The sequence below is a fragment of the Phymastichus coffea genome, unplaced genomic scaffold, assembly GCF_024137745.1.
Source record: "Phymastichus coffea isolate CEN01 unplaced genomic scaffold, Cenicafe_Pcof_1.1 PCOF00038, whole genome shotgun sequence".
Lineage (NCBI taxonomy): Eukaryota > Metazoa > Arthropoda > Insecta > Hymenoptera > Eulophidae > Phymastichus > Phymastichus coffea.
Window position 1 is genome coordinate 409903 of NW_026706849.1, and position 11986 is coordinate 421888.

An 11986-nucleotide genomic window follows, 5' to 3' on the forward strand; every position below is an offset into this window, starting at 1 on the left:
CCAACGACCACGATCGTGCCTGTTGGAAACGTTGTCCGTCGCGTTAATGCTCTTAGCAGCAACACTACAATGGACATGGCTAACAGGAAGCAATAGCTCACACGGGGTGCAAGAATAGTGGTACCTTGCTGATGTGTTCATCTACTCGTTACTTACTCCTATTCGGAATTAAGTTTGTTCCGTAGTATGAACAGCACTCATGAAAAAATGAGAGTCAGTTCTTTTGGAAGAACTTACCCTAAGAACTTGCATAAAAACTAACGTAAGATATCAGAAGTTCTTACGTAAGTACTTGTGGGTGTTTTTTGGAATTAAGAATTAGCCATTGATAGTAAGTTCTTACGTAAGAACTTATCGTCAATGGTTTTACAATCACTATGGAATTTTCCCACATTTTTCCAAGAATCGGGCAGATCCTTTCCTTGGACGTAAGATAAGACACGAAGAGGCCTTTTCTCGCAGTCATCTCTTGCGCATGCTCACTGGCGTAAATATGAAGAAAAATAAGAAAAGAGATAGAAAGGCAAGTAGATAAGCAATGTATGTCCTGGGACACAAAAAGGTCGCCCGATGAAGTTGTTGCGTTTTTGTGATAATTTGACACTTGTTTATCTGCCAGTAGGCCCTTCGACAGAGTGCAACAATTTTAAAGCCAGAGAATTGGAAATTGACATTTTCTTGCAGCCAAGATTTTACAAATATCAAAATGACATTCGTGTCGTATGAGAGAAAGAGGGGGGGGGGACGTTGTCGGAACCAATGCGGCGGCCCAACGTGTGGGGTGAGAAACGCGCAGCGCGAGATATAACGGTGAGAGACGATTGAGGGTTTGGGTTGAAGAATATGAATCAGTTTGTCTTAGCTAAACCGCACGTACGTAACCTTATGAGTAGCCACAACATTTAGCGTGACTTTGGTGCCTTTATCTTGTACTGTCGCTATTCTTTGTCAGAGTGTGTGACGAGTGCGTGAGCTTGTTTATTTCATGTTTATTCTGTGTGCCCACTGCCTGTACGATCTGGAGGAGGTCTCAACGTGACGATTATTATTTGAAGCTTTTCCCCCGCTTGAAACCGGAGTGTTATGCCTTAGTAGATAAGCAATGTATGCCCTGGGACACAAAGGAGCCGCCAAAGGAAACCGTCAATGTATACAATTTTTTAGTTTAGGCGCCCGTAAGCAGCTTTTTACGTGTAGAGCATGCTCAGCGTAGAAAGTAGTCTAGTATAGCGGAGGAGGCTCCTGGACTATAATGACTCATGGTAGTCTAGCGTCCTCGACTATAATAGCCATTATAGTCACGGATTATAGTCCAGGAGCCTGGCCCCTCAACAGTACAGCAGCTGTTATGTCGCAGGACGAGTAGAGCCCTCTACGTGGCAGTTTTTTGTACTATAAAAAAAGTATAATGCATGCCTTAGAAAATGTTAGAGAGGGGAGGAGGAGAAGGAAGAATTGGATGAAGTTTTAAACACTCAGTTTATAGCAGATGCTTAAACAAAAAAATAAGACTAATAGAACTTCCAAAGGAATTTTCATTTTCAAAAACTGTAACATAACTTTTAACAATTAAATAGATACAAATTTTAAGTTATATTTTTATATTTAATTTGTTAAATTTATTTTAATCATTTTATTTTTATGAAAAAGTTTGGTTTTCTTTATTAATATTTATAAGAAAAAGTGTATCAAAATCAATAAATTTTTGAAATATAACCTAAATGTTTACCATAATTACATCAATTCTAATTATAACCGGGTTAGGGTTAAAAATCGGCTTACGGGCGCCAAAATTAAAAACGTAATTGATGTACCTTTGACACCTCCCGCTGAGTGTCAAAATTTTGAGACTTCTTGCTGAGCGTTGGTTTCTAGTTTGGTAAGCTATATGTTGTTCTCTTTCTCTCACTCTCCTTCGACAGAAGAGCGCTTAGTAAGCTTATGCTGGCTAAGTGTGGGCCCTTGGAGAGAGGGTAGCTTCTCTAGCTTGCTAGACGCATACGCCGTATAGTGTGGATGCTGCTCTCTCTCTCTCTCTCTCTCTCTCGCTCTCGTAGCATTTCTAGCTTGAGGTGCGTTGGCTAGATGCATTCCAAATAGTGTAGGTGCTTCTCTCTATCTCTCTTTGTCTGGCATTTGTTACGATTTATCTATGAATTTAAATTGTATAAAACCTCTACCCCACTCTTTCGTATAACTATCCTTTCTTCAGCCTACAACGCCGAAACCGCTGCTTTCAGCGCCACCATAGTGCTTAAAAGCCATGCTCGACTGGAAAAGAACACAGTCTTTCGAGATAGCCTGCTTCACTAGCTTTCTTAGCAGTGACAACCAGTAGTAGTAGTAATAGTCGTAGTAGTAGTATAATGTAGTCGTGAAATGATAATAAAATCATAGATGATTTTATTAGATGGAAAGATATAGTAATTACAGCTTTAGAATTTGACTAAAGTGTGGAATGAATAGAATATAAGATTCATAGTTATGGTTTTCAAAACAACATTTAATAATTATATTGTTGTAAGGGGTTGGTCGGGGCAAATTAGCTTAAAGATATTTTTGTTGCAAAATGTAAATAACTGAAATAAGATATAATCAACAAATGTAAACAATGTTATTTCATAGTTTCTAATAAAATATTTTTATATCATATTTATTATTTCCTTCTTTTTTACCATCGTACAATAGCTGTCGTAATTTTTATATCAATTTAATTAATGACCCCATCGAAGAACCAATGGATAAGTCTAGATGTTCCGATTGGAGCGTTATGGACGCAACTTAATCACTTATCTTCGTATTTAAAATTTGCGCCTTCCGAAACAATCAATATTTTCGTGTAGTACACGCATCATACCGCGGTTCCGTTTAGCGCGCTTCTGCATTCACGCCACACGGCTTACTTGCGAGAGATGATGGGAAGAAGAACGAAATTGGTAAAGCAGAAACTATTTTCGTCCTGGTGTTATCGACTGTACTCATTAGTTAGGCTTGACGGCCGGTAATACTTGCATCATACACTCGAAATACGTGTTTGGGCCGCTATACAGGTATTCTGCGAGCAAATTTTGCTGCCGCTTATGGTTAACACTATTTGATGAGGATGGATGGACCACGACACCATCACAAATTATTTGCACTTTAAATTTTTGAATCATCTGACCATACGTATGCAGCCGGTGCCACGACTAAGATAATTAATTGGGATTCAGCATACGGTTGGAGAAGGAAGGCCTGCCGTTGTCGTGGATTTACACAGGCTGAATAGGCTCTTATGGCAACATACTCCATTTATTCCCGTGGCCACCACGGAACTAAATGTTATCCATATAGTACGAATTATGGAAATGGAATTAAAGTATCAAAATTTACTCCTAATCGGGGGCGCCACTAGTTTTTCTCCGTCCCAATAGCAGGAGACCACAAATACAAGCTTTTACGTATTAAAAAAAGTATTTTCTAAAAAAAACAGATTTGAAAGAACTCCAGTTGTGTTCCTGTTTTATAGAAAAGATTTATTATATATTTCACGTATAGTGTAACAAATCATATTGTGATTTATAGATGATTATCTGCAAAGATTAGTTTCGAAATTCAGGTATTATAAATATTCTTTCAATAATTACTTGATTAGCTATTAAATAAGTTATTATACATATAGGGTAAAAGGCATCAGTAATCGGTCACTTAGACCAGTTGACATTCAAACTGTAGATACAATTTCAAAAGATTAAAAGAAAAAAATAATATATCACGATTTGTTCAATGTATACTGCAGCACAATTTAGAAAGATTACATGACTAAATAAAACAAATAGAAATCACTTCATTTGCGTTTCATTTAATGGCCGATAGTTGGTTAAACTGGTCTATATGAAAACGTGTATATGTGACGGTCTCGGCAGCCAAACATATATACAGCGGCAATGGATTCTGCAGGAATGATTTGAATTTGACTACTAAAAACAAATTAAAAACTGTTTTCGAAATTATCGACAGAGATTTCATTCTTGATATGATATATATATTACTACATAAATAAAAATAAGGAAATATAATTGATAATTTTTGAATCTATATTTACTTTGATTCCAGTAGTCAAATTTAAAATGTTCGTGCAGAATCACTTGTCGGTGGCTGTACCATTTTTTAATACTGTCAAATGAATAGATTTGATCTTTATATGCAACGAAACAAGTTTTAGTAGGTCAAACAGGTTTTATAGATTAATATCTAACTAATTATTTTGCTTCGTTACGGAAGTTTGTTTAATTAAAGTTAAAATAAAAGTGGTCGACTACTATAGTGACCAGTTAACTACTAATGTCTGTACCCTATATATTACTTTATGCAAGATATATTGAATTCTAGCCATACAATTCAATTAATAGACAAGTGTTGTAAGTTTAATATATAGTTAATGAAAGCATCATATAATTTACAATGAGCAAAGATTTACTTGAAAGTGTCAGTAAATTTTTTACTGAAAATAAATTAAAAGAAATTGTTGCTAAACAATTGAATGAGAATATTAAAGATATTGCAATATTATCATGGGAATTCAGCGATGCTAGTAAAAAAGGAGATAGCTATCTTTCAACTGTAGATCGAGTTGCAATTAAGTGTAAGGTGAAAAATCAAATAAAGGAAGTCAAAATAGTTGTAAAATCTTTACCAAACAACAAAGGACGACGGGCAACATATAGAAGTACTGATTTTTTTGCCAATGAAATAACATTCTATGTTGAGGTAATATTATTATATAACTATTTTAAAATTATGTGAATTCATTCAGAATTATGGCAAATAATGACTTGAAAGATTGCAGCCAAATTTCAAGAATTCTTACATCTGAAGAATCAGTCTTCACTATGGCTTATACCAAAGTGTTTAGCATATCATTTAGATGGAGAAAATGATTTTATAGCATTAGAAGATGTTAGTCCTCAAGGTTTCGGACCAGTGGCACGTGAAAGCTGCCTTACTTTTGAACAATGTCGTTATATTTTAGAAGCAATGGCTCGATTTCATGGAGTTTCATTTGCTTATAAAGATCAAAATAAAGAAGATTACCAAAATAGAGCCTCCAAGTTGTCAGAAACATATTTTTCAGATCATTTATATGAAACTTGGTACAAAAGATTTCATGTAAGAATAATCATATATTTGCAAATTATTAAATTTCCAAACATATCAGTCTGTATTTACAAATGTAAAATTTACAGTGTAAATTAGTAGATATTGCCAAAGATGCATTAGCAAAAGAATATCCAGGTAGCAAAGGGGAAAGACAATTTAATATATATACACCAGGAGAATTGTATAAAAAAAGTGCTAAATTTTGCACAAGGACTGATGCACTTACTTCTGTCATTAATCAAGGAGATTCATGGGCCCCAAACTTCTTAATAAAATTAAACTCATTAGGGAAATTTGATGTACTGATGCTTGACTTTCAGTTAGCTAGATGCTGTAGTCCAGTATTAGATTTAGCTTTTTTCATGTATTCGTGCACTGACCAGGCGCTAAGGAATGAACATTATGATGATCTTTTAAAAATTTATCACAATGAATTGTCAAATTCAATTAAAGCATTAGGTTCTGAACCAGAAAATATCTATCCCTGGGAACTATTTTTACAAGAGGTAAATTGTAAAAACTCTGAAATTTAAGAATATTTATATATTATCATTTATAAGTTCTTTTAACAATATTTTTTAGGTCAAAGAACAATTTATCCATGGAGTTTCGTTTGGGATAGAATCTGTAACTTTTAGTTTACTCTCAACAGAAGAGGTATTTGACTTGGGTTTAATAAAAGAAGACAAAATGGACATAGCAGATGTGTGGACTGTGAAAAATATAGAAACTTCCGAAAAAAGACGTCGTTTAGCAGACATAATATTGCATGCAACCGATAAAGGATATTTATAACCACATTTTTAAAAAGAGTATTAATTAATATCTTATTATTAAAAAACGATTACTTTACATATAGTTTGAAAATATATATTATTGTTATATTTTTATTATTCAAAACTTGAACAAAATGTACATGAACTGTTTTACTTATTTTCAACAACGATATTTATACTAAATATGAGAGCTCTTTATTGCAGTACAAAGTTCAGCGATTGTCACAAACAGTTTATATCTAAATGAATTGTTAAAATGATTGTATATATATGTATCACATTTAGTTCTGATAAAGACCAGTTGTATTATCAAGTTTGCTTTGTAGGCACAACATCAATTTTAAATGATTTTATAAAATATGTAATAACATTTGTATCACATTATTTTCTTTATATAAAAGAAAGAGGAAAAAACTACAAAATGCCTTTTTACCATCAACTTTACATTATTCTGCTCAGTCTTAGATATTGTACAATCCTTCAAAATTTTATTTATTCATACTCTATAAAAAAATGCTAAATTTATTTTGTAAAAAATAAAATAAACAAAATATTTTTTTTAAGAATGTTGAGATTGTAACCCATGTACAGGAATATTACTTGCATCAAATACAGTAGTGTCATCCTCGTCATCTTCATCTAAAGGTAAAGGTCTCATTTCTACATCTTGTCTATGAGCAAGAACACCATACTTTCTGACCATTTGAGCACGAGTTTTGCTTAGCCTGCATATACGAAATTATAATCTATGATTTTACAAGTAAGGATATATCTAAACATATTTTATATATCGACCTAATTAAATATACTTACCTAAAGTTCCGAAAAACCAGATAAGCTACAGCAAGTACACTGAGTCCAATAATAACCAAAATTCCTCTCCAAAGTGCTCCAGTATTAACAGAAGGTCTGTGTGTTTCATTGTTTATCTAAGATATATCAAAATATATTTTAAAAATTAAAAAAATTTTCAATAAAAAAATTATTCTTTCTTGTTATTCTATGAATCAAGCAAGATATATTATATTATTTATATATTATTAATAATTTATTGTAAATATATTCATGAGTCAGTTTTGCATAAATTAAATTTAATTGTATTATGACTTGGATTGCTATATACTAAAAAATGTATACCTAATATCAAAATAGGACTAATATTTGTAGCAATTAAATAATTAAATTTGATATTTTATTTACTGGAGCCGTAGATACAGGTGTAATTGCAGTTTTTGAAGATTCATTGGAGGTTATAGTAAATGTAGTTTTTTTTGAGTTATTAATAACAGAAGCATTAGTTTGCATTTTTTGTGTAGCATCCTGTGAAACATTTTTTGAAAATTCTTCGTTAATTTTCTTTTCTTCATTTAAAGGCACTGTTTTTAGTTCTTGATGTTTTTCTCGCAAATTTCCATTGCAGGTAGATACTTGTGACAAAAGAAAAATCGAAAGAAAAACACAGAACTGAAGTTTTTGTATTTTAAAACGCGTCATAATTCAAAGATTTTAAATTTCTTGTATCACGGACATCATTCTTATTTTTCTTAACAATTGCAACATCTTGAAAACTATAGCAGATGTGAATGTTATGACTAGTGACTCAACGTACGGTGTTCTGTTATCCGTTATCATCTATTGTTATTTGTTATCTTCTCCTTTAGTCCTCTCAATAGTCGTTCCCAGTAATGTTCACACTGTGCGTTCGAAAATAACAAAAAGATATACACAATAACTGAGCAAAATTTTAATTCTTAATAAACTGAAATTTCACGATTCATAAAATTAAAAGATTTAACTTAAAAAAATATTAGTAAAATATTTCATCAATAATAATCGCATTACGTTTTGCTTAAAAGCACACATGCAATATTCGGAAATTATTCATCGTGTAACGAAAAATCTACAGGAATTATGGTCTTATAATTTGTACCATACAACTACGCGAGTCTTGAAAGAACTGGATGTCAATTAAATAATTTGAAATCTATATATAGTCATGGTTTTATGTCTCGTATATTAATGATGAAAAATTAATATTTGTAGATATTTGCTTTTAATTTATAGCGAAGTGAGGATCATGAAAACAACCTATGAACGATATATTATAGGACATGTTTACTGAAAACTGATGTCATTTAGTTTGTTGTCGTTATTGGATCCCGCGCTTGCGACATTTTTAATTTGATGCAAAATTTTTGGAATTCCCTGAAAACAGGAATAAAAGTAATAAGAAAGTTTATTCCTATATAACGAATACATTTTTTGACATAAGTTAAGTGGAAAAAATTTACAATAAAAAATCATGAGATGGAGAAAAAAATAAAATTCTAGAAAATTAGAATACCTAAACTAGGTATGGGGAGCTTTGTCAGTCGCCGGTTTTCTCGACCAATCATTGAGCTCTAATTCTCATGTGGCAATGTTGCGACTGGCGTTGCTCATGAAAACGTGTACCACGTGACTCGTGTCCGGTTGAAGCGCGCGCATGCGGAAGGGAGAGGGAGAGAAAAGGCAAGAACGAGCAGGGCAACGAGCGAACCGCGAGTGAACGTTTCTCTACCGGCGCCGGCTTCAGCTCTACGGGTGGATTAAATTCTCAGTCGAAGAGTCGAAAGTCTTGTTCATTCTTATTTCAACGGCACCTTATCGCCAGCATCTTTTGCAAGGTAATTTCATTATTTTTTAGTAAATCCTTTTCACGTTACATCGCAATAATGTAGTTTTCGTTGAGAAGAAAAATGAGCAAAAAGGAAGTGTTGCCACGACCAAAGCGACCGGCGTATCAAACGAAACGCCAACCCAGCGCAGTCACGCGAAACCATTTGTTTTTTTTGCTTGCTTGTAGGATCCTTTGAACAGATTGACTTTTCCTGAATTTGACGAGCTATTCAAAAGGACGTTCATCAACTTTACGCTTCGACGCAATTTGTTTGAAGATTCCTCCGTCGCAGAGACGAGGAAGCAAAAAAGGAGTTAGCTACACGACGTATACAAAAAGGCGGGAGTAGCGAAAAACTAAGTAAGTAATTTCACTATAACGTTTTTTCTTAGTTGCCCTAAAATGTACAATATTTGTCAAACCTTAGTGGTTTTTGCTGTTCAAACAATATTCAGTAAGAAGCGATTACTATTTTCTTGGAAAAGTGACAGGCGGGAAAGTGGTTTTCGGTGAAAAGCGATTGAGCGCGTAATGCGTAGCGCTTTCGAAGATGTCCGATCTTGTGACGTTCGAGTTATGCGTATTCTTGAAAAGAATCAATTATTACCGTGTCTGTCCTACAATTAATGTACAAATTGCAAAATAATAAATAGCTGTAAAAAAGTTAAAAAATGTATCATATTTCATTGTTTTTTAAGTGACTATTTTGTGCAATTAAACTTTTTTATCAGTGATATTGATTCTTTAAATTATTCTAAACTATTGTATACGTATTGCCATCATTTTGTTCTACTCTATTCAGACATTTTCATTTTATCAAAATTAAATCAAGTTTTTACGACACTAAAAAAATATACATAGATAATCTGTTAATATTAGTGTGCTTGTGATGTTTATAGAGTCTCATACTATATATTTCATTGATTATTACACAAAAATCTAGCTTTTAATATAGTTTTAATTTATAAGATTTTTGGTTTTATATTTTATTTTAAGTCACAACTGGAACAGATACATTTTAACTTTAACATTTATAGATTGACAATTAATTATTTTTAATAAATTCTAACATAAATAAATATATTTACAAATTCATTGTAATTATAATGTTGAAAAAATGTATTTAGAATTATTGAAAAATATTTCTCATCTTTTCATAAGTACAGGAATTAATCTATATTTTGTAAGTATTTGTTTTGATAATATATGTTTATTACATATATAAATTTGTTAAATTAATTTGAAAAGGGGTTACACCTATTTATAATTTTATGTTTCCAAGATGTTCCAGTTTCATTATTGACTTGGTTGAAGTATATATCTTTGAGCGTAATTGCAACCAATTTGAATTTTTTTAAATTTTGTATCACTATTGCAGTTTTAAAAATTTTTGTAAAAGTATAAAAATATACTTTGAAAATATGAAATCTAAAGTAATACTCGGAATTTTCAGCAATGCCACGCAAAGTAGCTAAGAGAATTGAAACTGAAATTACGGAGGGAGCTCCAGCAGTGGAAAACAATGATGTATCTGCAGCCAAGAAGAAAAAAGTTCAATCCAATGAAGAACCAAGTGCTAGGGAAGTAAGGTTACCAAGGGCAGCTAAAAATAAGAAAGCCGAACCAGAACCCCCTAAAGCAGTAGCAAAGCCACGCGCAACAAAAAAAGCTGAATCTACTGACAAGAAGCTTGCAGGTAAGAAACAACCAAAGAAAGCTGAAGTTGAAGATGAAGAAGAAGAGGACTCTGAAAAGACTGAAGAAATAGCAGAAGAAGTTCCAGAAAAACCAGCAAAGAAAGGAAGAGGCAAAGGTTCAAAAAAAGCAGAACCTGCTGCTGAGAAAGAGGAAGAAGGTAAATTTTGAATCGAAAGATTTTATTAATTTATAATTAATTTACATAAACTTCTTTAGTACACTATTAATTAAGTATTGTTAATATTTTACAAATTTATTTTTTCAACAGATGAAGTAAAGACAGAAGAAAAAAGTTCTCCTGCATCTAAGAAAGGAAAAGGTCGACCTGGCAAAGGAGAAGGTATAGTTTGAGTTGACATTTTCAAAGAATTTGCAACAAATTCTATCTCGTTCAAATTTCTTGATTTAAAACCAAATATTTCATTCTTATCGCTTTCTTGTTGAAATGTTCATTATTTAATATTATTTTCAAACTGTTAGTCTCTACTAACACAATTTCTTTACAATCTATAAAATGTTACGTTTTTGCAATTACTTTGCTGGTTTTTCATCATATTATTCTTTATTGAAATACTGATACGTAAATTTCATATTTGATTCCATTTCTTATAAATTACAAATTTTTTGTGTAATTAATAATTAATGCATCTATCTATAAAAATTGATAAATTTATTCTATTATCTATTTAGAATTATTCAAAACTGCCTTTCACTTTATTGAATTCAAATTAGTTCATTAATTACTTTTTGATTTGAAAAACATTAATATCTAAAATATATATCAAAGTAAAAATTTATTAATAGTATGCGAATCGCAAATATTTCAATTGGAGAGTGCAAAGAATATTATATCATAGTAATATTTTATCATTTTTTAGCTGCAAAGAAAGGTAAGGCTGCAAAAAAAGATGAAGCTGGAACACCCGAATCTGATGGCAAAGATGAAGAAGATAAAGAAGCTGATGAAGACATTGAGTCGAAAGAAAATGGTGTTGAATCAGAGGCAACAGAAAATGGAAAAGAGGGAACACCAGAAGACAAAAGTGAAGTTAAACCAGCTAAGAAAGGCAAAGGCAAAGTTCCTGCAAAGAAAGGCAAAGCAGCAGCTAATACAAAATCAGTAGTAGAAGCTACGAATGGAGAGAAGGAAGAAGGTTCTGACGACGCGGAAGCTGTAAGCGCTTGAAGCGATTATATTAAGAAGTTTTATTTATAACTTGTATTATTTTATATAATTTAAATCGCAATGAAAAATACGTTAAGTTCATAAATGTTCTTCAGTTAGAGACACAAAAATACAATAATTTTTATCAATTTTTATTGATTAAAATAATACTTGTACTCTAGAAAAAAGAGACGATTAAGGACATATTTTTGAAATATTATACATGAGTATAAAGATTGTCTCTAATAAAAATATAGATTAGTTTTTAAAAAGCCAATGTTTTGTACGTTCACAATACACTAAAAACCTTGTTTATTGAAATAAAAATTATTCCAATGTACTTAATGAGTACTTATTGAATCCAATACCAATAAAATTTATGTTAAGCTATTCATAGCGGTTACTGCGTTAGTTATATTTATGAATTTAAAAAAACAATTTAGGAAACTTAAAAATAAGAAAAATTTAGTTTTTCTTGAATCTTTACGATAAATGGTCGCCACTTATCTATAAATATTACATGATTGTCATATACGTAATATTATGACT

General features: G+C 31.8%; 3 protein-coding genes across 4 annotated transcripts; 2 read left to right on the forward strand and 1 right to left on the reverse strand.

The window, feature by feature from the left end:
• Positions 1-2765: 2765 nt before the first annotated feature.
• Positions 2766-5953, forward strand: LOC131663681 (uncharacterized). Of its 2 annotated transcripts, XM_058934213.1 has the most exons (5): positions 2766-3598; positions 4372-4749; positions 4822-5148; positions 5226-5645; positions 5722-5953. In XM_058934213.1, exons 2-5 carry the CDS (start codon positions 4444-4446, stop codon positions 5932-5934), a joined length of 1266 nt encoding a protein of 421 aa, XP_058790196.1. In that variant the 5' UTR covers positions 2766-3598; positions 4372-4443; the 3' UTR covers positions 5935-5953. The 2 variants fall into 2 exon arrangements, with proteins under 2 accessions (XP_058790196.1, XP_058790197.1); XM_058934214.1 differs by lacking the exon at positions 2766-3598 and having other exon boundaries at positions 4139-4749.
• A 114-nt stretch (positions 5954-6067) lies between these two features.
• On the reverse strand, positions 6068-7518 carry LOC131663683 (uncharacterized). The gene is made up of 3 exons (XM_058934216.1): positions 7116-7518; positions 6729-6844; positions 6068-6640 (listed from the first exon to the last, which is right to left on the reverse strand). The coding sequence occupies exons 1-3, from the start codon at positions 7407-7409 to the stop codon at positions 6475-6477; spliced, it is 576 nt and encodes a 191-aa protein (XP_058790199.1). The 5' UTR covers positions 7410-7518; the 3' UTR covers positions 6068-6474.
• Positions 7519-8423: 905 nt separating this feature from the next.
• LOC131663682 (cilia- and flagella-associated protein 251-like) lies at positions 8424-11578 on the forward strand. Its single transcript, XM_058934215.1, has 5 exons — positions 8424-8581; positions 8761-8934; positions 10028-10429; positions 10541-10612; positions 11151-11578. The coding sequence occupies exons 3-5, from the start codon at positions 10030-10032 to the stop codon at positions 11456-11458; spliced, it is 780 nt and encodes a 259-aa protein (XP_058790198.1). The 5' UTR covers positions 8424-8581; positions 8761-8934; positions 10028-10029; the 3' UTR covers positions 11459-11578.
• Positions 11579-11986: the final 408 nt, after the last annotated feature.